The sequence below is a fragment of the Dermacentor variabilis genome, chromosome 2, assembly GCF_050947875.1.
Source record: "Dermacentor variabilis isolate Ectoservices chromosome 2, ASM5094787v1, whole genome shotgun sequence".
NCBI classification, from domain to species: domain Eukaryota; kingdom Metazoa; phylum Arthropoda; class Arachnida; order Ixodida; family Ixodidae; genus Dermacentor; species Dermacentor variabilis.
The window spans coordinates 160,774,860-160,799,472 of NC_134569.1; the positions used below are offsets into that span (position 1 = coordinate 160,774,860).

At 44.8% G+C, this 24,613-nt stretch overlaps 1 protein-coding gene across 1 annotated transcript in view; it reads right to left on the reverse strand.

Annotated features, from left to right (window-relative positions):
* Positions 1-24,613, reverse strand: part of LOC142572886 (synaptogenesis protein syg-2-like) — a 157,782-nt gene that overhangs the window by 41,826 nt on the left and 91,343 nt on the right. Inside the window, exon 8 of the mRNA XM_075682324.1 lies at positions 17,913-18,041. Coding sequence (XP_075538439.1) covers positions 17,913-18,041 — 129 coding nt within the window. The remainder of the gene's footprint in view (positions 1-17,912; positions 18,042-24,613) is intronic.

The following is a 24,613-nucleotide window of genomic DNA, read 5'->3' on the forward strand; positions in this document are numbered from 1 at the left end:
TGAAAATCTATAGGCGAGCAATCAGCGGCGAAAATAACTCTTACAGCATTCGTTCCAGAACTGAAAGTAATCCAGAAATTAACATTTGGGAAACAGAGCGTGACATATGTCTTCATATAAACATGGGTGTATATATGACCTCGTTTCAACAAGGTAAATAAATTCTCATAGTTTGCTAAAAACTCGGCAACACACACACAAACAAAAAGAACGCTATGAAAAGCGCATTGATGCTCATGTCGTCAAGCTTACAGCTTAATTATTATTTCAACCGGGGTAACCAGTTTAAGTTAACCAGAGTTTCTGGGCAACCACCGTTCAACACACGGCCGACCATATTCGAAACTGTGCTCCGCGTCAGGGGGGCAGGATATACTGAGGGCGTTGACAAAGCATAGGGCAGTTTCGCAATAGAGGTCTGTTTCGCAATGTCTGTTCAACCTTCATTAACCAAAATACAAGCTGTCGGCTGCGCAAGAAATGCTGCTGAAGCTCCTTAAGCGAGGGGCACAATCCCAAGAAACTTGAAACCAGTGTCAGAGACCGGTTGGCCATGCGGCCCTTTGTGCGCAACGTCCGGCACATATCGAAAATCCTCTGCGAGCGCTCCCACGTGCGGGTGGTTTTCTCGGCTACTGAGAAACTTCAGAAAGTTTTAGAAAATTCGGGAACAGACTTCATGGGCGCGTTTCGGCCTGTTCTGGAATGCACAAGTCGCGTTTGCCTAACTGCATAGTGAAAGTGACTGAGTGTCATGAAGTTGATCCCACTGACATTGTCGAAAAGGACACGTTGCGCGCATGAGCCGGAGCCTTGACGACTGCGTGCGCGTTGATAAGGGGGATTAGTGCGGTAGCCACTGCGCCCACTGTGGCTACGCTTCTCTTCTTGCCTATTGCAGGATGTTCCAAAATTGTGCTGCCAATTTAACTAAATTGTCGCATCAATTAGGGGTTTTCTTCTCTTTTTAGCGAATTTCATTTTTTTTATATTTAGTGAACGGAGACGTTTCTGGCAACACGAGAGAGAAATTGGCGACATCTTAGCAATTTCGAAGTTAGGAAACTGGCTTCAATAATAGCTTTCAAGCATGCACTTTATTATTAAATAACTATAAGCACGCGGTCCGAATTTTCTGTACGCAGGTAATTTGTCTTCGCATCGGCAATGTTCGCATCGAGCTTGTCCTTCCCACCACAGTAATATGAACAGGCTAACAAAATTGTGCTCACAAAATGCAATTTTCTTTGGGCAAAACTGATAGATTCTAAAATATCATTAAACACGTTTGATTGGCGAAAGTTCGCAACCGTAGCAGTAACCTTATTTACGAGAACTTATTACAGCAATGATGATGGTGAGATTTAAAGCGCAACGGGTATTGTATTAGAGACGTCGACTGAAGGAAGGCGTACATATCGAAGCGACTGGGCTTGCTCACGTCGATCTCAGCGGACTACTTTCGTTTCTCACAGTGTTCGGGCAAATCAATACTGTAAAAATCTCTCGTGCGTGTTCAAGGAGGCAGAAGCGTATTCTTGAACTTCATAAAGGTCACGCAGTTGTCATAGCCTTTTCAACAACATACGACCGACTTCTTGTCGAATAATTTTGTTCCCATTCGCAAGCGCCGAGAGCACAAAATTTGCTGGAATAGCGTGGTAGAACTGCCATAACGCTTGTGGCAAAGAATTTGGCGTACTCATTTCTCTTAATAGTGCTGGATTGACAACCTTGCATTCTGAAGGTAAAGGGAGAATTGCAGCTTGGCTCATTCGTTGTGATGTAGATATAGCAGTAAATTCAGAGCCCTAAACACGCTGCCGGTAAGCTTATTATGTATTCCTCACCTGCATGGACAGTAGGCAAATGTGAAACCCTTCGGTAAATGATGTACGCTACATCACCTTATATTGGAGTGTTCTAAAAGACTTCTGCTGTGCAAAATTTTCTCGACATATATAGGGACAATTGTAGCGACATTGAGGCAAAATGTAGCGGATGTTTAACGAATGTTTTTTGTCAGTTTGTTGACACGCGCCAAAAAAATATGCCAACGTCATTCGCAAAGCATAAAGGAAAAGGTACTCGAATAACTATGGAGGCTTAAGTCCTAATCAACCTGCGTAACATGTCCATCAGTGAACCTTCCGTGGCTCTCTAGAAATTTGATTCGAACTATCGTCCAGAGAAATGAGGAAATCATTGACACGCACATGAAAATGAGAGTTAATTTCCCAAAACTCTGAAAGGTTGATCTTTGTTGTAGTCGCTTTCTAGCTAATACAGCTCTCTACACACTGTTATTCATGCAATTAAAATTAGTTCAAACGCTGCTTTGTTTCACTCGCTAGCTGCCCTTCATTTACTTTAACCTTTTGTGTGAATGCAATTCAAATAAACTACTACGAACGTGAGCGATTTTCCAAGGTTGGGCTGACGATAAACTCGCACACTAGCTCTGCAGCTATATATATATATATATATATATATATATATATATTGACACATGTACTTATCTTTATCGGGCGACCACGTTTCGCCGCCTAACAAATGTTATCGCACAGCGCGCGACGCGCCTGCATGTATCCGAAGTTTCTGGAAAGTTATCGATGCTTCTATCCGCTGTCTGTTGTCGCCGAACCTCGTGTTATCTGATTTCATCGCCTGACGCGAATGATGTAGAACTTTGGGGAAGGCACGCGGGTCCCAACGATTAGTCTGGAACGTTCGACGACTGCTGTATAAAAGCCGACGCACTTTGCCCGCTGATCAGATTTTCGACGATCGCCGACTGTGTTCGCCGCTGTCGCCATTCTTTGAGTGTAGCCTGTTTTTGAGGGCACAAGTTCACCCAATAAAACGCTAGTTCCGTCTTTCGCATTTGGGCTGCTTTCTTCCCCGTCACTACCACGTGATAATATATATATATATATATATATATATATATATATATATATATATATATATATATATATATATATTGTTTTTTTTGTTGCTATTATATGTTTGTGGAACTAAAATCGAGCGCCCTCGATTCCCTTTCCTTCGCACACACGCACTAGCACACAAACATGTATATACGGTGTGATAATCTTTAGGTTTCACAGAATTTTGCAATTACATGACATCGGTGCCTGCTCGGTGTCTACGTGTTCTGTTTATAAACACTGGCTGTCGTTCACAAGCTTGCGTTTTCTACGGACAGTGTTAAATAACCTGGCTGCTAGGCACACTGCTCATGCTAGCGTTTCAGATGGTGCATCGCGATAAAATTATGGCATCAAGAAACAGGGAAACCTTGAGAAATGTTGGCTTGATGTTGCCTATTTTCGCTTCAGTCGTTGAATTTCAGTTTCTCCCAATGAGTGCATACAACGCATCATGCTCGTAAGCTTGATCGAAGTGCGCGCGTAATGAAAATAACATTTGTACGTTCTTTACCTGTTTTGCTTTCCTCTTGTCATTGATAGCTGGCTGGTGCAAGAGAACTTTCTCAATATAGAGAACTTTTGTAATATATATATTTTTCAGACAGAAACACTGAGATGGGACAGACACTCAACGTTTGGTTCAGAATGTTTCTCTTTTGGTAACATAACGAAGCACCGAGTGAGAGCAAACACAATTTTCAATTAAAGAAGTGAAGCAAAAAGGCGAAAAAGCAGCTTCAAGGAGAAAAACGAAAAAGAAGAACGTTACACAACACAGAAGTGAATGATGCCTACCGCAAACAAGGTCTTTCGCAAAACGAAAGAGAATCCCTCTAGAAAGGAATTACTAGAGACGGGGACATTCTTGCGCGAGGCAGGCATCAGCCATCAACTATGACTTTAGTGCTGGCGAGAACGAGTGGCTCGCCGCTTCAGTGTACAGCAGCAAAAGTTACTGGCCAGGTGAAAAATCATATCCGGTACAGATAACGTGCGCGAGCGTGTGGTGCGTTTGCGTGACTCCTAAAATACAACTCAGGCTAAAGGTACCGTCTTGGTAAAAAAACTTGAAGCCGCTATCAACGGCTGGGGAGCGGCGGCGCTGCGCTATCGCGGCGCTGGTCGCTTGCGCCGAGGATAAAGAGGGCGAGGGAAGCATGTCTCTTACTTTCAACCATGCTTTGATAACTGCGCTAGTGTAAAACTAGTGCACCGTTCGCTCTGCCAGCTGCGAGCTCGTCTTGCGGCCGCCGTTGTACGGCGCTTCGTACGAGTAAATGTGGTGGCCTGGGCGTAATTGCGCGGCTTCCATGCAGCGCATTACAGTATAAAAATTGTCCTAATCATCGAAATTTACCATTACAATTTTATCCTACACATTCAAGAGCAACATTCTTCACATTATGCTTTGAGATATACATTTCGAATGCATTTCTTGGTGCGATGAAAACAATAAAATAAAATATAAAGCTGACATCTCTCAGCGCTGTCTAGCGTTGTTCCAGGTTTCATTGTAATATGCGGGTAATTCACTCATCGTTTGTATAGAAAGGACCAGACGCAGTAATTTGGGCTACAAAGGCTCTCTTCGGAAAGAGCCTGTAACCACCGTTACAATATTCAAATACGTAGGCGGCACTTCTCCACCAAGGAACGACCACACGATTGCGTTCGACGCTGCAGTTCTTTAAATAAGCCCGCAGTGAGATTATGAAAACTTTTCCGGGCTAGAAGATGTTTGCCCTGCATGAGTAGCCGATTGAGTAAGACCCATTCCCTCAGCATTTTGGAAAGTGCCCACTACCTGGGCTTTTTTTATATCTTCGTGCATAGTGCCTCATTGTCGTTAGGGCCCACTTTCAAGAACACATGAGGTCAGTGTAAGTTCATCCCGTTTGCTTTGGGCATCACGCGTTTGAAACGCGTGAAGCACAACGCGGCCACGAGATTATAAGATCCTCGCACCGTGAAGGCGTCATGCCGGCGGTGCTGTCGCTGTCATGGGTCTACTGGAAGAAGTACTTTGGATATAGTTTACTGAGGTGTCGTTCGTCTCTACGAGAAAGGGCTTCACAGGTAGTTTAAAAAAAAATTGTTATACCGAACGTGATTTCAACGAGAGACCTTGGCCAGTTTACAGTCAAACACAAGGGCAAGCTGCAACTGTTCGGGAAAACCACCGACCAAACCACACTCGATGCCTTGAAGGCATTCTCCCCCTGTGATTTCAACGAAAGATGCAGGTGCCACCCTGAAGCTTATGCTTTCTCGATTAGTTTGCTACTTGTGACATTAATAATGACAAATACGGGATGCCATTGTGGTACATTATTTAATATAGCATTCAGTTGCTGAAGTCAGATCGCAGCTTCGATCTTAGCAAAGTGCCCGTATTCGACGATGCGCAGGACTAGACATAGTGTTGTTCCTTTAATTTTGTCCCGTAAAACATTAACTAATGATTAGGATACTCGGAATTGCGAAGGTTGAGCGTATCGCGTTTGACAGCGGTCGCCAGAGACCCCGCCCGCTCATCCAGCATAGGCTGCGACCGGCATGCTAGCCGGTCGGGTGGCCACCGCTTACAAGACGTTCATTTCAGGGATCGCCAGTCGTCTGTGCGCAGGCGCGAGTAAGAGCGGGCGCGAGAGAGAAAATCTGGGGCCTTTTGCTCCTTGAATATTGGCGGCGAGGAGTTACGGAGTCGCCATCTGTCGGAAGCGCCTCCCTTGAGTAGTATTAGGGATCACGCGGCGCACTCCTCATGGTTTCGCTTACGGCGCTCAATAAAACACCATGCGGCAGCCCTCCTGGACATTTATGTAGGTACTTTCAAAACGAGGGAAGTTTTTGACTGTCGATATAATAATCTTGGGCAAATTGAAAGCACAGCATTGTTTACAGACGCTATCTCTTTACCGAATACGTACAGTGAACGCAACTGCGCGTGGTCGCCACGATGGAGTCTCCCGAACCAGCTTCTTGCGTGAAAGTATGGCAAACTCTGAGAGTAAACTATGTGAAATATGTTCTTATAGTGGGCTGTCTGTATAGCCAAATGGAGCATAACAGAATGAAGTCTCAATGCAGCAATCGCACGTGTTCGCAGCGACCGACAGCGCGTCTGCATGCATGTCCGCGCACAATGTTTTGCTTTCGCTGGGAGCGCGTTTTCGCACCGCGCCGTGAGCTTCAGGCTGCAGCATATGAGCATTTGACGGCACACTAGCAACCATTGTTGCGTGGACGCTAACAGAACTGTTCAAAAATAATTTCGTTGTAAAGACTTCGACGCCTACGGCGACTATAATGTGCCATCGCGACCGTTCGATATTTTCTTGTCTTCTAAATTCTTGGACATTTCAATATTATTTCTGAAGTTACGTCGCACTGTATGTTTGTCGGTCTTCTCAGCGTGCGATTTCTCTCTGCTTCTTTTTCGTAATCCACTGCATTAATTCATAACACAAACATGATTATATGCCATGCCTTTTTTTAATGCGCTTGTTACCACTCCCTTTCCATTCTAGTGAACTTGCCAGAATCTAGCATCAACAAGTTCATAGATCTAATAAAGCGTCATGACATTAGCCGGGCAGCGGGCGTGGGCGAGCGTCTCAGTGCGAGTTTTCTGCTACACTACGAACATCGTGCAGTCCCGGCGCCGTAGCAGAAATATTCCTCGCGTCTGTGCTTGCTGCATATATATACCCGAGTTGTGGCCGTTGGCTGTCTGCCGGTTCCAAGTTTCGCCAGCCAAGCTTCACGCAGCTCCTTGCGCTGTGGCTACGTGTGAAAAAGGCTGACACCGGGCTCCGTTGCGTATGTCCGGCACTGCGGCACCGAGCAGTAGCCTACCATGCTGCACGCCTCCAAAGGCCACCAATACTTATCATAGTACCTTCAGATGTTGTCAAGCAGACACCCAAGGCAGTAAAGCCTCACCACTTAATCAGAACCGCGGCGCAGGTGGGACTTTAAACTTTCGTTTTCAGCTCGCTTCGGCGCTTCCGAAGCAGCGGACGCGGCTAGACGCGGCCGCTGTGTCCACGCGATCCCTCATGTCACGTCGCGCCGATGGTGACGCCAGCTTTTCCAGTGGTGGAGCTCGCCCCCAATATGACTCTGCCTGGGCATTACGGAGGAGGTTTCTTAGAGCGTGTTGTAGGCCTTTGTGCCTAGACAGGAGGGTACTGCGAAGTGGGCTCGAGTTTGTTTGCGCTCGGTCAGGCACAATAAAATAGGTGAAGCAGCGGGAACTGACACCCTATTTAGCACCCGCTGTGTCGGACAGACTGTCTCTCACCAGCGGCGCTCGCGCTATTGGCGGCTGGACGTAATTATTCTTATTCGATCGTATTTTTTACTAATTGTAACAACGTGTCATTTTTTCGCATCATTGGCAGCGCCTCCAGGACAACAGAGCGGCAACGGGGACACCAAAGCTAAAACCCGGACTAACCCGTGGGCTGGGGCTCGCTCAGGCCTGTGCGTGCCAGGGGTGTATAATATCGGCTGTCCGCTATCGCGGATAGCCAATTTTTTATACGAACGCCCCCTGGCACGCGTCAGCCTCCACGGCCCCAACCCACAGGCCGCCTTTCTTCCAGCTTAGACCCCCCCGCTACCTCTTGGGTGCCCTGGAGATCCTGCTCCGCCGCCTTGATAATAACCTCAGGTGCTCTCCTGAGGCCTCCGTTTGCCTGGGACATGTGCCCTGCTGGAGCACTGCTTGTAAAAAATCCAATTTGTCGTCGCGACGACAAAAGCGACCCGCGACTTATACAACCCCAATCAGAACTTTGCCTCTTCAGACACAGCGATCACCAACGTCACCAACGATCACCAACGATCACCAGCGTCCCTGCCTACTGCTTCACTGCGCGGCCAGCCAATGGCGGAGCGTGAACAAACTCGACCGCAATCCGCAATGCCGGCATGTCTAGGGGACAAACGCATACAAGACGCGCTAATAAACCTCCTCCGTAGTGCCCAGGCAGAATAATATATTCAAGGAGCAAAAAAAAGCCCCCAGATTTTCTCTCTCGCACCCGCTCTTACACGCGCCTGCGCACAAACGGCTAGTGATCCCTCAAGTGAACGTCTCGTAATCCGCTTCGCCATCGTCGTCTTCGCGCCGCACTCACCGCACTAGTTTTTCACGAGCCCTGTGATAAAACGACGCTTGAGACTAAGAGACATGCTTCCCTCGACCTCTTTATTCTCGGCGCAAGCGAGCAGCGGCGCGCTCCGACGGTGGCAGCGCCGCGATATCGGAGAGCAGCCGCTCCCCGGCCTTTGACAGTGGCTTCAGCTTTTTGGTCAAGACTGTATGTATTTAAGGCTACGCAGTCCACGCAGTCTACGCGTGGACTGCGTAGCTACGTAGCCGCGTAGACGCGTAGCCGCGTGGCTACGCGGCTACGCAGTCCAGCTTGGAAGGACAACGAAGGAAGGGTTCGGAAGAAGCATCGTTCATCAGGAAAATCAAGGCGGATAGCATCGCCTTTAGCACAAGCTGCATTCACCGTTCTTAGCCCACTAAATATTGATTCAAGCGCGGGCAATTAAGCCGAAAGTAGAAATATAGCCGTCACTGACTACGTTTTAAACTCTGTTTTACAAGTATTCCCCTTGGTTCATGCACTGTGCACGTCATTCCATCCTGCAGTTTAAGGCACGCCAATATACTTCTTTTTATGGTTATTATGTAATATTTGTTTTCTGTTGCGTCACGTGGCATTGCGTATTGTCGTTATCCTATATTCCCTCCTTCGCAAAAGGCCCCCCAGAGATTTCGTACTTTGCGGCTTCCTCGTGTGCCACTAAAAACGAACGCCCGCCCTTTCTTGGGCGCCACACAAACATGCCCCTTCAAACTAATGTGTGTAAAATCAGTGCGAGACGTGTGTGTCACTGTGTCCGCAGCAAGGCTCTAAGAGCACCATAGGCGAGAAAATTCGTTATTGCGTTTTTGTTTTCAGGCAGCCTCAAAAGGGTGGGATAGATTCAGCTGTGCCGCTCGCGTCTCGTCAGGCGTCGTACGTATACACACGCGAAAACCAAGCTGTGTCCGAAACTGGGCCAGTGCTGCGAGCGGGCACAAAGGGCAAGATCAGCCAGGGCTGGTGCGTCACGAACGTTCCGTTCGCTCGCTCATCTACTGGCGGTAATTGAATTTAGGTTTCGCTTCTTCGACGCGACAAAAAAATGGCCCACATTACAAACGCCCGCTGCTCGGCCGCTTGCACGCCGCCTGCCCACGCACTGGATGGGATGCGTGGGCAGGCGAAAAGTCAGGCCCGTCGGTGGGCGAAGGCGAACAAACGAAGGAGTTATAATTGCAGGGAAAGAACAGCGACAACCCGCAGGCGTGCGGCAGAGAGCGCTGTGAATCGTCTGCTTGGGAACAAGCTTGTATGCGACGCTGGTGGAAAGAACTTGGAAAGCGTCCGCGACTTTTTTTTTTTATTTTGCAGCTTTATCGCGGCGCAACTGGTATGTTCTGCCTGTACCTAAATCAGGCCTGCGACAACCGTTACTGACGCTCCTCGTTCACACAGACAAATGTTTGTCCGCGATTTGAAAGCATGATTAGGCCTTGCACGCTGATAATTGTTCGAGTCAGGCCCTCTTCCACGGCATGCCCTCGGTCTGCTTCGTGTTAAGCTGGTTGACGATGAAGACATAAACAAGAAATCTGTTATTTCGCGTCCAATTATTTTTGTTGCTTATTTTTGTTCATTTCATAGCGCAGTGCTATAATATAAAACAAGAAACGCGTCCTTCAAAGGAAAGCAGCTGTGAACAAAAGAGCCACGAAAGATTGCGAAGTCAACGGAATTTAGTGTCCTGATTAATCAGCATGCGAAGGAATATCGATAATCTTCTGTCCTTTCGAGACATGCAATCTAAAACGCACTGCATGCATACATACATACATACATACATACATACATACATACATACATACATACATACATACATACATACATACATACATACATACATACCACCCATCATGGGTGTAGCTTTAACTGGCGCTGGCTAACTCTGCCAGGCCTAAACTCTAGACGAAAGATTGATAGCAGTCGACGTATCACATTCGCTACTGCAATCGCTAGTGCCGGGAAGAATATGCACAGGCTATATATATATATATATATATATATATATATATATATATATATATATATATATATATATATATATATATTATGCGCGTTTTGCTGTCACAGATTTGAAAAGAACATGACCTGATCGGTGCTCTGATTTTCCTGAAATTTCGCAGTAATGTGTCATATTTTACTAGGGTGTGCAGTGCAACCGGACAAAAGCAGATAGAAGACACACACACGGTACTGTGTTCATGTTGACTTCTTTTTCTATTTGTGTCTACTCGCGCTGCGCCATTTTGATCGTGAATCTGAACAAACTAGCCCGCCATCATGGGACAGCGTTTTATAGACCTGATCATTGAACATAGCCAAACGCCATGTTATTTGCCTAGTTCTGATCCCCCCAGCAAAAAATGTGCGAACTTCTCTTAGAGTGAGCCATTCGTCATTGTCCACATCACCCATGCCACAGCGAGTAACAGAAACTCATCTAGACGGTCATGCCTTGTCGTAGTGCAGACGCGGCAAGCGACCACGTGGAGTGCAGATACAGGTTAATTGGCATTCTTCTTTTTTTTTCTGGACAAGCCGCAAAAGCAACAGTTCCAAGTGATATACTTAGCAATCTCTACCTTGACATGCGGTCTTGCTGCGAAATCTGCGGGAAAAGAATGCAGCGCTAAGCGCAAAATTGAAAAAGGAAAAGAGAAATGTTAAGTGATAGCAATAGAAGGTCATTATTTTATGGGACCATTGAAGACCGCCCTGCAATTCTGATAGGACCAATCGAAGATACACGTGGTTTGTATTTTTCTAACTTGGAGGTATGTGATTGATGCATCAGCAGCAAAGAATAATGCATGAAAACTTGTTTTTTATGATTTACGTGTATTGTTTTCTTCACTACGCATCATATTTTGTCTATCTTTAACCACTGGCCTGGTATATGTAAACTGGACAAATATAATGGAAGAAAAGTATAATAAAGGCCAAACGCTTGAAAGCCGAGGCTCTTCAAACTTTGTGAATGAATGAATTCCGGGGTTTTATGTACCAAATGACGATTTCACTATGAGTCACGCCACAATGGGTGACTCCGGTTTAATTTTGACCACCAGGGGATCTTTAACGTGCCCCCATGCACGGCACACTCGCGTTTTTACATTTGGCCCCGATCCAAATGCGTCCGCTGTGGCCGGGGTTCGATCCCATGACCTCATCCTTAGCAGCGCAACACCATAGACGCTAAGCCACCACGGCAGGTACTGCGTACCTAATGATGTATAAGAAGGTAAAAAAAAGAACAATATCTTGTGAGCGACAACTGTGAATATCATTATTTTCACACGTAGGCGATACTTATCGCCTTTCAACTTCATTTTCACGTCGTTTCGTCGCTCATTCTATTTCAATTTAAAGCGTTCCGTCAGCCTCCATCTCACAAATGGAGGAGGGGCGGGGCAAACGAAGACCTAAATGGAGCTCCCTGGCCGTCCTGAGTGCCCGCCATTGGGCCGTAAAACTCGGCTTGATGGTCCCTACATGGGACTAACCGGGCGGGGTCTCCACTGCGTCTTCTCTGGACCTAATAAAGTTATTTCAGTCACTCACTCATTCCAGGAAGATGCAAAACATTGGAGGACACCGGGATCAAGGAACAGCTCCACTACTTGATGCAATATCATAAATAGCAATACCCTTTAAGTATGTATCAAGGATCTAAACAATCGTGAAAGAAAAGGAAAGAATAGCTGTCGACCAGACACCGAGAAAACCCTCCTTGCTATAGCTATGCATGACTATGTGCGCAATCCATATCCTATAACATATATTGACCTATATAATATAACCAAACAACGACAATCGATCTCATCTGACCGCGCGTGCATTTGAACTAGAAAGATAGGCTACGTTAGGGCCAGTCATCTTAATATAGGCATTGGTAGTGATACTCGATGAACAGTGTCTTATAAGAAAGGAATAACCTGGCCACGATGGGAAGCTGGGAGGTAAAACAGTGAGGCGACAGTAGCAAAAATACAGAACGGAATAAAACATGGCAATGAGATACCCACAATGGGCCGGAAGTACGGCTTGTTCCTCGACAATGAGCGAGTCAGCTTCTTTCTGTCGGAACATGACCCACTGGCTCTGTTATCATCGTGCACATAGGTCTTTTTGCTTTCTTACCCTCCGTGCCTTCTTCCTTCATTCAGAAAGCAAGTTCGCTCACACAGCATGGCTATACACATGCATCTATGGCTCAACTGAACGTACATGCGCGTTTCTGGTGCGCCTAGCGACTAATCTGGGGAAACAACTGCAGCAGAAACAATAGGACGCAGGAAGGGACAAACACGTGGACCTCCAGGGCATAAGAGATGGCAGAAGCGCGCCCAAGCTTGATGTGCCTTGCAGCTATATTGGGAAACACTAAGCGCGGTATGCGGCTTCGCTGGCACTAGGAATGTTTTCATTTAAATTTCGGCCAATCTACCGAGTTTCTATGAGCACACGTGTCCGTGAAATCGAAAAGTAATGCGATGCTTTTGTGGAGCAACACTTCTGTGGGTGTTGCAGGGGCCCATATTAAAACCCACTTCGCAGTCTACGGTGGTTTGTAAGGCTCTCGTCAATCATGATTGCAAGCATATGATTAGCGAAGGCAAACTGCCGATAACATAGAGTTATCATGAACGAAATCCCTACTACACGCTGCTCCAGAGCGTACAATATACTGTTTGGTCCACTTTTGAAGAGATAACCTAATTGCTATTAGATATATTAACACTGCTACAGACGATCGACCATGCAATGAAAACATTCACTAACTTGTGATGCACTAGACAAACATCCGCAAATAAAAAATGATATACCGGCTTTCATTGCATATTTCAGCTGCAAATGATCAGAATTACTAATTGCGTGGTTCTTTTCCCAGTGTACCATACTATGTAAAGGTTCACAGAGCCTTCCTGTGCCAAGGCAATGTGGAACGCACGAGCAAGTCAATGCCGTGGCTGGTATTTTAGCGTGCCACTTGGAGCGCACTTTTTGCTTTGGTGCTTATTCATAGTATGCCTCTACTCGTAAACGGTACGTTTTTGCTTGTAATCTATGCATACTTCAGTTTCTCGAAGCTATGGTAACGCAACGATACACGGGCAAAGAAGAGGACAGGACATCATGGGCGCGATGGTGTCCGGTCCTTTTCCTTGTCCGTGTTTTTTTTTTTCATTTCAATCGCTTTGACACGCGTAAACGAACTCTACCAAGAAAAAAAAAACACAATTCAGTGCGTTGTTTGCAGGTGAAAGCTGCACAATGCAAGGTAAAATTTCCATGGAACCCCCTGCTTAGAGGAATTTACATAGAAGTACGTCTAATTCAGCCAGTTTGTAAATATTCATTTGCGTAATACTGGGCGACCAAGCACGACACTGCAAGGGCACACGCAAATAACGACACTTTTTCGCTTAGACCAACGATACGAGGTACTGAGAGATTATGCAAGCGTTTTTAATAAAGCGGAATGAAGATAAATGCGTGAGCCAAGGTTACTTAACACTATTACAGATAGGAAAATGGCACTCCTGGTACACGGGAGATATATGTACTAGACACGATGCTGGGGACTTCCGTGGTGCGCGCGTTCAACATCCGCGTGTGCATATATAATAAGGGTTTCCCGGGTAAACGATCATATTTTAGGCAGCGAACGTGTTGCTAATTTTGTGTGCGTCTTTGCAGTACCGTGTTCACGCTGTATTAGGGAAAGCGTTTGCATCATTTTTTCACTTTCAGGACGGGGCTGAAACGACACGCCTTTACACCAAGATGCGGCCAGGGATTGCATGCGCGGAGACTCGTGTTCCTTGGTTTGGTGGATACGTACCACCTGCAACAGGGTGAGTATGTTAACAGTCACCTTGGTAGTGGGTTAAGCAAAATTACCCTATAATTGCCAACTAAATTGGTCCAATCATTCAGGCTATCTCATTTTTATCCACACCCATTTACAAGAGCTTGGCAGTTTAGTTTTGTAAAGGCTTGAATTCTGGTGGTTCGATCTTTTTCTAGTACATGCAAAAGTAAGAACTCAGATTGGACTGTCTGACCTTGTCATGGCTCTGAAACTTTCTATCTAATCGTCAGCAGTTTCCTATTGCAAATACCTACTCTTCCTCCGCAATAGAGGGTTCTTCTGGCGCACCACACGGTAGCGTCCTCTGTCTCTTGCCTTTTCTAATCTTTATTAACGACCTGCCAAACAATGTGTCCTCCAGTATTGCAAAATTCGCCAACGACTGCGCAATTTATCGCCCAAGCAAAAGTTCAGAGCCCAAGAAAGTTCAGCCCAAGAAAGTTCAAAAGCGAGACCTTGAACAAGTTATCAGCTTGTCCAATAAATGGATAATGACCTTAAATACTTCAACATGCAAAATAATGGCGTTTACCCGGAAGCCTACAACTTCATCGTATCCATACCACAATAATAATTACACTGTTGAAAATGCTTACACAATATAAATATCTAGGAGTTCTGTTCGCATGGACTCTTTCTTGGTCAAAACACGCCATGTTAATTGCAGCTATCAACTTCAATCGTTGAGATACTTGTGAGACAACTTAAAAAAATGTCCCTTCTAATATTGGCAAGCTACGGTATATTACTCTTGTCTGCAGCTCGAGTAAGCGTCCCCCATTTGGTCCCTTCACCATAAATACTTAATTGAAATGCTAGAACGGATTCGGAATAGGTGAAGCCGCTTCATCTTAAACGATTACAGCTATCAGTTCAGTGTAACACAAATAAAACACACTTTCATTACAATTCTTCCACACTCGCAGAGACGTTGCCCTTTTAACACTGTTTCACAAATTAACTCGCTCCACTCGAGTGCCAGAGTGCGTGAAACGACCGCACTCCACGTCACAGAGGCTTCATAATCATTTTAGCTATGCCCACATTTGCGGATTTACACATGCATTTTGTTACTCTGCTTTTCCCCGTGCCGTTAGGTTTTGCAATTCTGCCCAGGGTAGCATCGCATGCTTGTCCAACTACTATTCATTCCGTGATGCCCTGACCGACTGTATGACTAATAAAATGTTAGGTTTTACTCTGTCGCACCGTGCTTTGTTGTCTTGGCATACGTTTCGTTTTGCACCTTATCGCCGCGTTAGTACCGTATTGTCGCTATTTTTAACGTTACGTGCTAACTCGCATTAGTACTGTTTTTTTTAAATCTTTAACGCTGCGTAACACTCTGGTCTTGTTAATTACTCGTCCAGATTGAAAATACTCGGTCTAATTATTTCCTTATTCTTATATTATTTTTTATATTAGTGACTAGTGAAGAAATAATTCTTTTCTACTTCGGCTGTAGTTACGATTGTGTTATCTTAAGTGCTATTGTTTTATGCATGTCATATATATTATATATCTTCTATTTACTGCCCCCCTTACTCAAATTTGAAGGCTGTAAGGTACTGGTAAATAAATAAATAAATAAATAAAGGTATTCAAATCTCCAGTATTCCAAACACCTGATATCAAATTTACGTAACCACCGACGCAAGCGACGTGCGGTGACCCGCAGCATTGTTTAGACATGCTAATGAAACGCCATGCTCGTTTACAGGAAGTAATTTCCTTTTTCTTTTAAAGCAAATCGCACGGTCTACCTTGACAGGTTTTTTTTTCTCATCTAACTGGCCAACGAGAGGCGAAGATCACGCAGAAGTGGAGAGGATTTTGCTGGTGGCGGGCTAGCTCAGTCAAAGTAGATAACCGGACGAGGAGTGCGGTGCTTGGTGCTCTTTGGAAATACTTGGTCCTTGCGCCACGCAAAACCGCTTTCATCATCATCAGGGATGCGGTGGAGCCTGCGATTGACCCGCTTCCGCTTGCCTAGCTTGCGGTGGCTGGTCCAAAATTGCAGCGGCTTGCAGCGGACGAGTGGAAATGCCGCTGAAAGACGTACTCGGCGAAGAACAGCTGGCAGAGTATTGTGGCCTACGTGCCGAAAGGTCTCGACAACATTTTGCTGCCACGCGAACATTTTTATTATATGCAAGTAGATCCTGATCCTCTTGAGCTCCAAGTAGCCAGTGCCAGAGTGATCGGCGGGCAGCCATCTTCTATTCCTTTCTGGGCATTGTCCGGCGTTTCCGAAAAAAAAAAGAATTCAGCTTTGTTCGGCATATTAAATGCTCTTTAATTCGTGAACGTCAATTCAACGGGGTTAGCGTTCGCTGTTTTGTGACATGGCGTGACAGACCGACGAAGTGGGCGCAGCACGCAAACTTTTGACCGACAGCGGAGGACTGATGAAGAAAAAGGTGTAGGATCAGAAATCATTATTTATATTTTATTCGGTTCAGTCATGCTTAATCACTCTGTTCACATATTATTAAATTAGATGTTCTCGTAGTTTTCCTGACGGCACGTGACAGCCAAGTGTAGTGAGAGTGGCCCGAAAAATGTTTGACAATCGTGGTAGACTGATTACAGAAATGGAATAGAAGAGTTTGGAACAGACTTACGTTACAGCGTTCAAGAAGTAATAGAATCTATTTACAGACAAGTCATTGCTAAACAGAATGCCGTAATAAAAAAAGACATCAGAAAAAAAAAACCAAACAACATGAAAGATCACAGATGAATGGTATTTCTATATATTTATGCCAAATGTCATAACAATGGAATTTGTCGACGAGTGATAAAGCACCAGTCAAAGTCAACCGTGCTCAAGTGCGTGAAAAACGCAGCTACTGAGCAAGAAGGACAAGAAGAGCAAGGTGAGATCAACACGACTGGAAAAGCTGAGCGGTCTTACCTCTCATCTTGCACAGCATTGCCTCGGTGACAAGCCCACACCGCAGCTAACATTCTTTACTGCGGTGATCTCGGAGGACGTTTTCAAGGGAATGCGTCGAGATCTTCACTTTGTCTAGATTTAGCGTCGTACAGTCTAGGAGATTTAACATCCACCGGAGCTTCTCATGCCTCAATCGCCGAAGCGTTCCTTCAGACATTCATTTAATTTTACTGCGTACAGTCCGTCTGGAGCAGTTACGTAGGTTGTATTGTGGATCTGCTGTGTCAGGCAGGTATACATCACAGTTTGCTGCGCCACCTTTCAACTGAGCACTGCTGTCGCAGCCTAACAGAACTGAGCTAGATACAACTACTCTATGCTTACACCACGTTATTGCTCGCTTTGTTCTTGCTTCCACTCCTAAATACAAAGCGAAAAGTTTTCGGTCGTGGCCAGTATAGAAGGTACACTTTTTATCCAGTTCGAGTAAACGGCCTGTGAGAGCACTCTGCTCATACCTGCACTCTGACTCGTTTCGCTGAACGGATTGAGTGCTGTAATTGCCATGCATCCTTTTGTTCAGAATCGTGCGGTGGTTTCGTGCATGATATTGAACAAAACCTCTGCTGGAATCAACCCTCCGCAGATAAAGTCAACCGCAAATAAATTTGTTGCTATACAGTCCATGGAGCCACCATTGCTTGATAACGGCGACACCAGGTGCTTTATTTTGGAATCCGTTGCTTCGAACGTTCTTCAAGCCCATTTATCACATAAGTTGCACATAAATGTACAAGAAGAATGCGTTATGCTCCGCCCACATTCTTGTTTCATTGAGTTGTTCGGCTACTTTCCGCCACTTTGCACGTAACCCCTTTTCTTTAGAGCAGTAGACGGTCTTTTCATTTATTCTTCTTTTTTCTGCACTTCTATCAAGTGGCAGAAGTAAGCAATGGTAGGAGCATTACGCAAGACGGTATATGGTGAAGACCGGTCGACATCAGTGAGGAAAACAGATAAATTCCAGCCACGCTTACCTTCCTCGTCATTTCGCTTGTTACGCAGCCGAAGCGCAATTATGATGCACAGCGGCAGCAGGAACAGAACCGTGACTGCCGATATCAGCATCGTCAGCAGAGTCTCGTCGGATAACTGGATTCTGGTCCCTGCATTGTAAAGATGGTCATATTAGGTCATAGGGAAAATGGTCATAAATAGTCATATTATATCATGACACCCGTACACTTTCATAAACAAGACACGCGCCCGAAAGCTAAAACTAAGCTCACTCCCAACCACTTTTATTTCTTGTAATATATTTTTAAAAAAGGCCTCGAGCATCGGGAGGAAAATAACCTACTGGAAAAAAATGGATGGTGATCGATATGACAAAAAAAATTAACGAAAGAAAACGCCGTGACAGGTAGCTCACCTATTTTTGAAAAGAAAAGTACGGTGTCTGTCCCAAAACTAGAGGCAGTGAGTCGGCAACAAAGTCTGAGTGCGTTTATCGACGTCGTTTTCTCTCGCTTTTACCATTTGAAACAGTCCGGTCAACCTGTAATACGATCCGGCCTTCTGTATTGGAAGGCTCAATTTAGTGCACGCACTCGACTTGAAACCTGCTTTTAGTAATTGTCGAAATGGTGTTAGACGAACAAACGGAACAAAGCATCAATATTAAATTTCTTAATAAATTCGGCAATGAAGATACAGAAATTCATTAAATAATGCAGAAGGCCCACGGAAACGATTTCCTGAAGAAACGAACTGTGTTGGAGTGGGTCCATCGTTTCCGAGAAGACTGCGAAACATTGAAGATGCAAAATGAGGACGCCCCTCCCCGTCCTGCGAAGATGGAAATATCGATCGCGTACATTTGCTTAGACTCAGTTGCCACCGAATCAGTGATACTCTAATATCACAAACGGCAGGTCTCGGGAAACTCATTCGTTCGCCCGATATTTAGAGAAATTTTGAAAATTAAAACGCTTGGTTTTCAAGATGGTGCCGCAACTATATACGTACGTCTGAGGAAGAGTCGAGACGAAAAGAAAGTTGCATTCACTGGAAAGCTTCAGGCGACAGCAAGGAATTGTTGCAAAAGCTCATCACCGGCGACGAAACATTGGTTTAGGAATACTACATCAAGCACTAGTCACAAGGCAAGGAGTGCAAAAAGAAAAACGAGCCAATGACAAAAAAGAAGCGCGGTAGACGAAAGCAAAGAATCAGTCGTGTTGATGACGTTGTTCTTTTCTTTTGTTTTACTTTCGTAAAATGCTGAACCAAAAAGTGAAACTGTCGGTGCCGCTTTCTACGTGGAGGTCGTGAATAGTTCAAGGGATTGCGTGGGCCTCGTGCGACCAAATTTGTCCAAATAGGGGGGCATGGCTTGAACGCCTGTATACACAGTGCACGAGCTTTCTACACGCAATTGTCTTCACGGTGCGAGAAGACCATTCCTAGATACCGCATTTAGCACCCTACAATTTTCGTTGCAGGCCAAATGCTAACTGGTTCTCCGGAGGTCGTATTTCGGGGACGTGACGACAATTCGAAAGGAAGCGACATTACCGCTGAAGCGCATAACAGAATTGAACTTCGAAAGGAACTTCCATCAATGGGAGAAGACGGGAAACCAGCGTATTGTGTCTCTTGGAAAACATTTTGAAGGTAACCGCGTTGGTTTTATTACAAGTTGGCGAAGTTTTTTTTAACGTTATGCACGAACGTTCGCGACAGACCTCACACACAATCACCGCTTCCTGCAAATACTGACTTCAAACGGCGGCTCAAACTTATCAGACAGCAAAATAGGTACAGAAGAAGCAACATCCAGCGCATCGAGCGACGCAATAAGAAGTAAATGGTGTGCACCTAATCTTGCGAGTCAGAAAGATGGTGGTAAGAGCCTTAAGCAGAAAATTCCGCTAACAGATATACTCTAGTTCAAATTTAGAAGCTAATATTGTAAATGCAACGAAGAACGCCGCAACTGAAAGAAGAGGAAGAGTAGGGCAAACAGAAGGCTAGAGTAGCAGTGGGTCAGTGGAATACTTGGTTTTTAGAACGGCTGAGATTTGGGTGTCTCGTGTACCGCTTGGCACCCATTCAAGGCGCCGGACTCCCGTTACGATATTAACAGGAAGAAGCGTTCGTCTTGCAATGAACAAAGAAAAATATGATGATGATGACGATTATAAAACGTGATTATTCAGTTTAACATCACGGTGAATGCATGAGCTACATGAAAGTACTTGCACTAGGCTAACACCAGCTCATAACCAAAGCCGAACAATTATTTACATAGGTTTCGTCAACTTATTTTCAAGCGTATCATTTGACTCGGTATGCACCCACGAATACCTGCTGAAACTTCCATTCGTAACTCCCAACAATGATATCGCTTCGAATAAGGCTCTTCTCGTGTGCGTAGTTTTCGCCCCATTTAACTTTATCACTTGTCCCTAATAAAGGAATCATTTGTTTTTGCAGAAATTTCTTCCGTCTAAAAAAAAAAAATTTATCACAGCTCATCGGTCTACCACATGCAAAGTGCCAATAAGAGACACATCGCTCATTCAAAAAATGAGAACATCCCGCTGGATTAAGAGAAAAAGAAGCTCCTTTATGTCTTGTGGGGCCTTTGTCACTTGATCCCCTACTATGCTCTGGTTGTTCACAATAGCTAAACGACGACTCCATCGGTCGTCAGTACAGTCTTTAGAGGACACCAGGACACGTCACCATCACTTAGAGATTGGTTAAGTCAGGACCACCAAAGTAGATTACGCCAGCTGTGAAGGATTTCCCATCCGCGCAGATATTTGCAGCCAAAAAAGTATTCTTCACTCGTATACTTACGTTTCCAGGCTACAAGTTTATGAAAGTGATGATGATGATGATATGGGATTTTTATGATGCAGCAGCCGTGCAGGCTCTAATGCGCCAAACCTAGTGGAAGTGAAGAAGTTACTGGCGAAGCATAATGGCAGTGACTATAATGGATGTGACGAACTGCCTTTGAACGTTTAACAACCTTCACTTTTTCATCTCATCTGTCGATCCACCGTTACTTGATTTTCTTCATATGTTCTTCGTGGATTTTATGTTCAAAGCGAGAGCCAAGAGACCTCGATAATTGATAGTGTTGTACGGTATTTTCCGGCTTTTATTTAGATTTACTTCTTTGTTGTTCTGTTGATTTCGCTTTCTGTTAACTACAATAATCATTCTTCATACAGCAGGCTCTGCTGCAGTCCTTAATTAAGGTATCTGCTTTCGTAAATTAGGCACCTGTAACACTAATGAACCTTTAGTAATAAATCCTTATTAAATTCTTTCTTCAAAAACGACAATATGCTGCTGCTGATGAGCATGATGGTAGCTCGAGGAAGATGAGTCACGTTCTGCAGAATATCTGAGCTCCTTCAATTTAGCAGTAAGATGACAGGATGAAGCCTTTAGATAACAAGGCCGCATCGGCTGTGCCTTGCGATGATGAGGCAGTCTAGCTTCTGTCAGTATTGCACAGCCCAAAATAAATGGTTATTAACAGTATTTTGCTGGAGCATCTCGCCCTCGCCGTTAAAGAAAAGGTCAAAGAAAGCGCCGCAAGAAACGAACTTAATGATATATTCACAGCTCGTACGCAGCAAACGCGCATTAACAGCGCGCACCGTTCTGCCTGTGACAGTCTCGAGGCGACGTTAAGGACAGACATAAGTGTCCTTGGTCCTAACCTCACAAAAACAAAAATTCTTACACATCGTGATTAGTCGCCGAGAAACGACGTAAGAATGGCACAATACTCGTATCATTTTCATAACATAATACTCGGAACAGTGAGAATTCGTGGAATGCATGCGAATTCTTTCGAGTAAGGGATGACTGCAGTGAAAGGTCACTCGAGAGATAATAATGTGCTACTCATTGCCGTGCTACTCCGTCTAGGATAACATAATAACGACAGCCGATGCATCCCAAGCAATTGCTTCATGGTGGAGCGATACCCCCGCCCTGTGCCTCGTTGCGGCACAGGGCGGGGGTATCTTCTGAAAACATTATTTACTCCAGCCCCACATGGTAAATGAAAAACGTGCGCAGTGTTAGGATACTTCCAAGAAATAATTTTAAAAAATGATGTCACAAATGCCGCCAAACTCATTCGATCAAAAAAGAAAAGGTGGTGGTACTGAACGGACATGACTTGCCTGCGCGAACTTTAGCGCCATGCACCGTAACATCATCTTCCCTTTCTTCCCCTTCGAAAACCAGGGATGCTTTCGTAACCCTATTCTTTCTGCCATATGGCAGCGGGCCGCGATTCACCACGTAGCCATCCGGTAGAACGATAAATGTTGCTAACAAAAAGAGTGGACTTAACTTCTTTTTTTGTCTCGTTCTGGCGATATTTCGTCCCGTCAGCCGGTCATATTTCACTGGCGCTCCCACATTTATACAAGCTAAGCAGCGAGCACCCTTTTGTCAGGCGAATTCAAGGAATCGATACGATACGCGATTCGATATGGGAAAGAAAGGGCAGAATTGGATAAGCGAGTCGAGTATTGATAGGTGGCGACCCTGCTGCATGCCGTTGCAACAACGCAGTATTGATTTTTTTTCCCCAAGACATTCGGACGGCGGTAAAGATTGCGAGAGTTCAAAGACTCGAACGGAGCATGCTAAGAATTCTTAAAAAGGTTGCGTGGCCGAGCAGTTGCGATATATCATAGCTTTGGAGTCATAAATTGCAGTCCTGCCTCGAAGCGTCTGTATAAAACCGGAAACTTTAAATCGGGGACATTCGTTGTGAAGGCCATTGTTGCTTAATAGTTGTGACAGCACGCGGGAAAAAAAATTAAGGAAGGACAGGTCTAGAATATACAGAGCCTCCGTTTCGCAGACACATTGCGCATAAGCGGCTTGGAAATGAATACCTTAAAATGTATACAGTGATCTTGGATATGTGGTGGGTAAATCGAAAACTCAGAGGCCTTACAATGTCATTTTTTCGGTTTTGAAAGCTTAAGCACGTCGTAGCGCTGTACACTAATCTACAGCAGGAAATTTAGACCTTCCAATCAGCGTTGATGAAGAATAGCCTTTTAATTCTAAAGTGGAGCAATCTATAGGAAATAGGCAGAACTTGTTATCCCGAGAGGTAGCCGTGCGCTCACAGGTGTCTGGGTGATGTTTCGTAGATTAAAACGTTGATTTATACATGAAGACGTCATCTCCACTACGCCCTCTCTCTTAAACAAAGTAACTTCCAAATTTGCTTATCGATACAACATTGATGTCTTGGTAGTCTCCCGCCACATACCTCACATGCAATGTAAGTAACCTTACTGAATATAACTAACCATTTAATGCGAACAAATAATGTGTGTGATTTGTGACAACTAGTCAGTAAACCCACATATGCTACCTGAAGGCATCAATGTAGCCGTATTCGAGACCCTCGTTATGTAATACACGAGAAGAAAGGGGGTTAAACGAGGGGCCCAATTTTTATTAGTCATATCATAAGAGGCCAACAAACAGTGACACCAAGGACAGCATAGGGGAAATTACTTGTGCTTAATAAATGAGATAAAGAAACGATAAATTAATGGAAATTAAAGTGGACGAAGAAACAACTTGCCGCAGGTGGGAAATGCGAAGGTTGTGGGTCCGGTTACCACCTGCGGCAAGTTGTTTTTTCATCCACTTTAATTTCCATTAATTGATTGTTTCTTTATTTCATTTATTAAGCACAAGTAATTTCCCCTATGTTGTCCTTGGTGTCATCAGTGTTTGTTGGTTTCTTATGATATGACTAATAAAAATCGGGGCCCTCGGGTAACCCCCTTTCTTCTTGTTTATATATATATATGCATCTGCAATAACACCACACCTGAAAGGTAGACTGAATGATTTTTTAAGCACTTCGAACAGAAAGCAGACTTGCCGCCTAATAAATAATTCGATAAGCTGTATATTGTGTGTGATTCTGAAAACAAATCAAATCACTCAGCTGTAGTTGAAGAAGCTCTTGTGTAATATGAATAGAATTTATTGATAGGAAAGACAGAGAGGTCGACCTGAGCTAGTGCGCTCTAGTCTGCTACTCTGCACTGGGGAAGAGGGGAGGGGAGTGAAAGTATTGGAATGGATGATGATGATAAGAGATGTGGTGAGTGCTTATGTACATGAGACAGTTGCCTCGCTAGAGCCGCTCGTCGAGCTTGGTGTCCTGCAGAAACTCCAACAATACTTTTGTTGCACGCATTGAAATTGCAGTGTCAGGCCATGGGCCGAGGATAGCTTCCTCGGACAGTAGTTGCCTGCCAACACTGGCTAAGAAACTGTCTAACGTCCTTCGCTCCAGCATATATGCTGGGCAGTCGCACAGTACGTGTTGCAGTGTTTCGGGCATCTGGCAGTGTACGTTACCTATAAACACATAGTAACTGCAGGCATCGCCTACACTGTAGAATTTCTTGAATAAACCTAAACCTGCGAAGATAGTGAGATTCATAACTAACTTACACATTTTCTATATCTTGTTCCTGTTTCTACAAATTCAAGCGTGCGAATTATCATTTGCTCCACGTATAATAACGACAAAGAGCCGGATACTTCATGGATATTCATTGTGTATGTCGCGACAGTTTATTCATAGCTCTGCGTGCTCATGTTTGTCTGGTGAAGATGTCTCTATGCTCTAATTTATTGATCGCAGAGTGGTCCC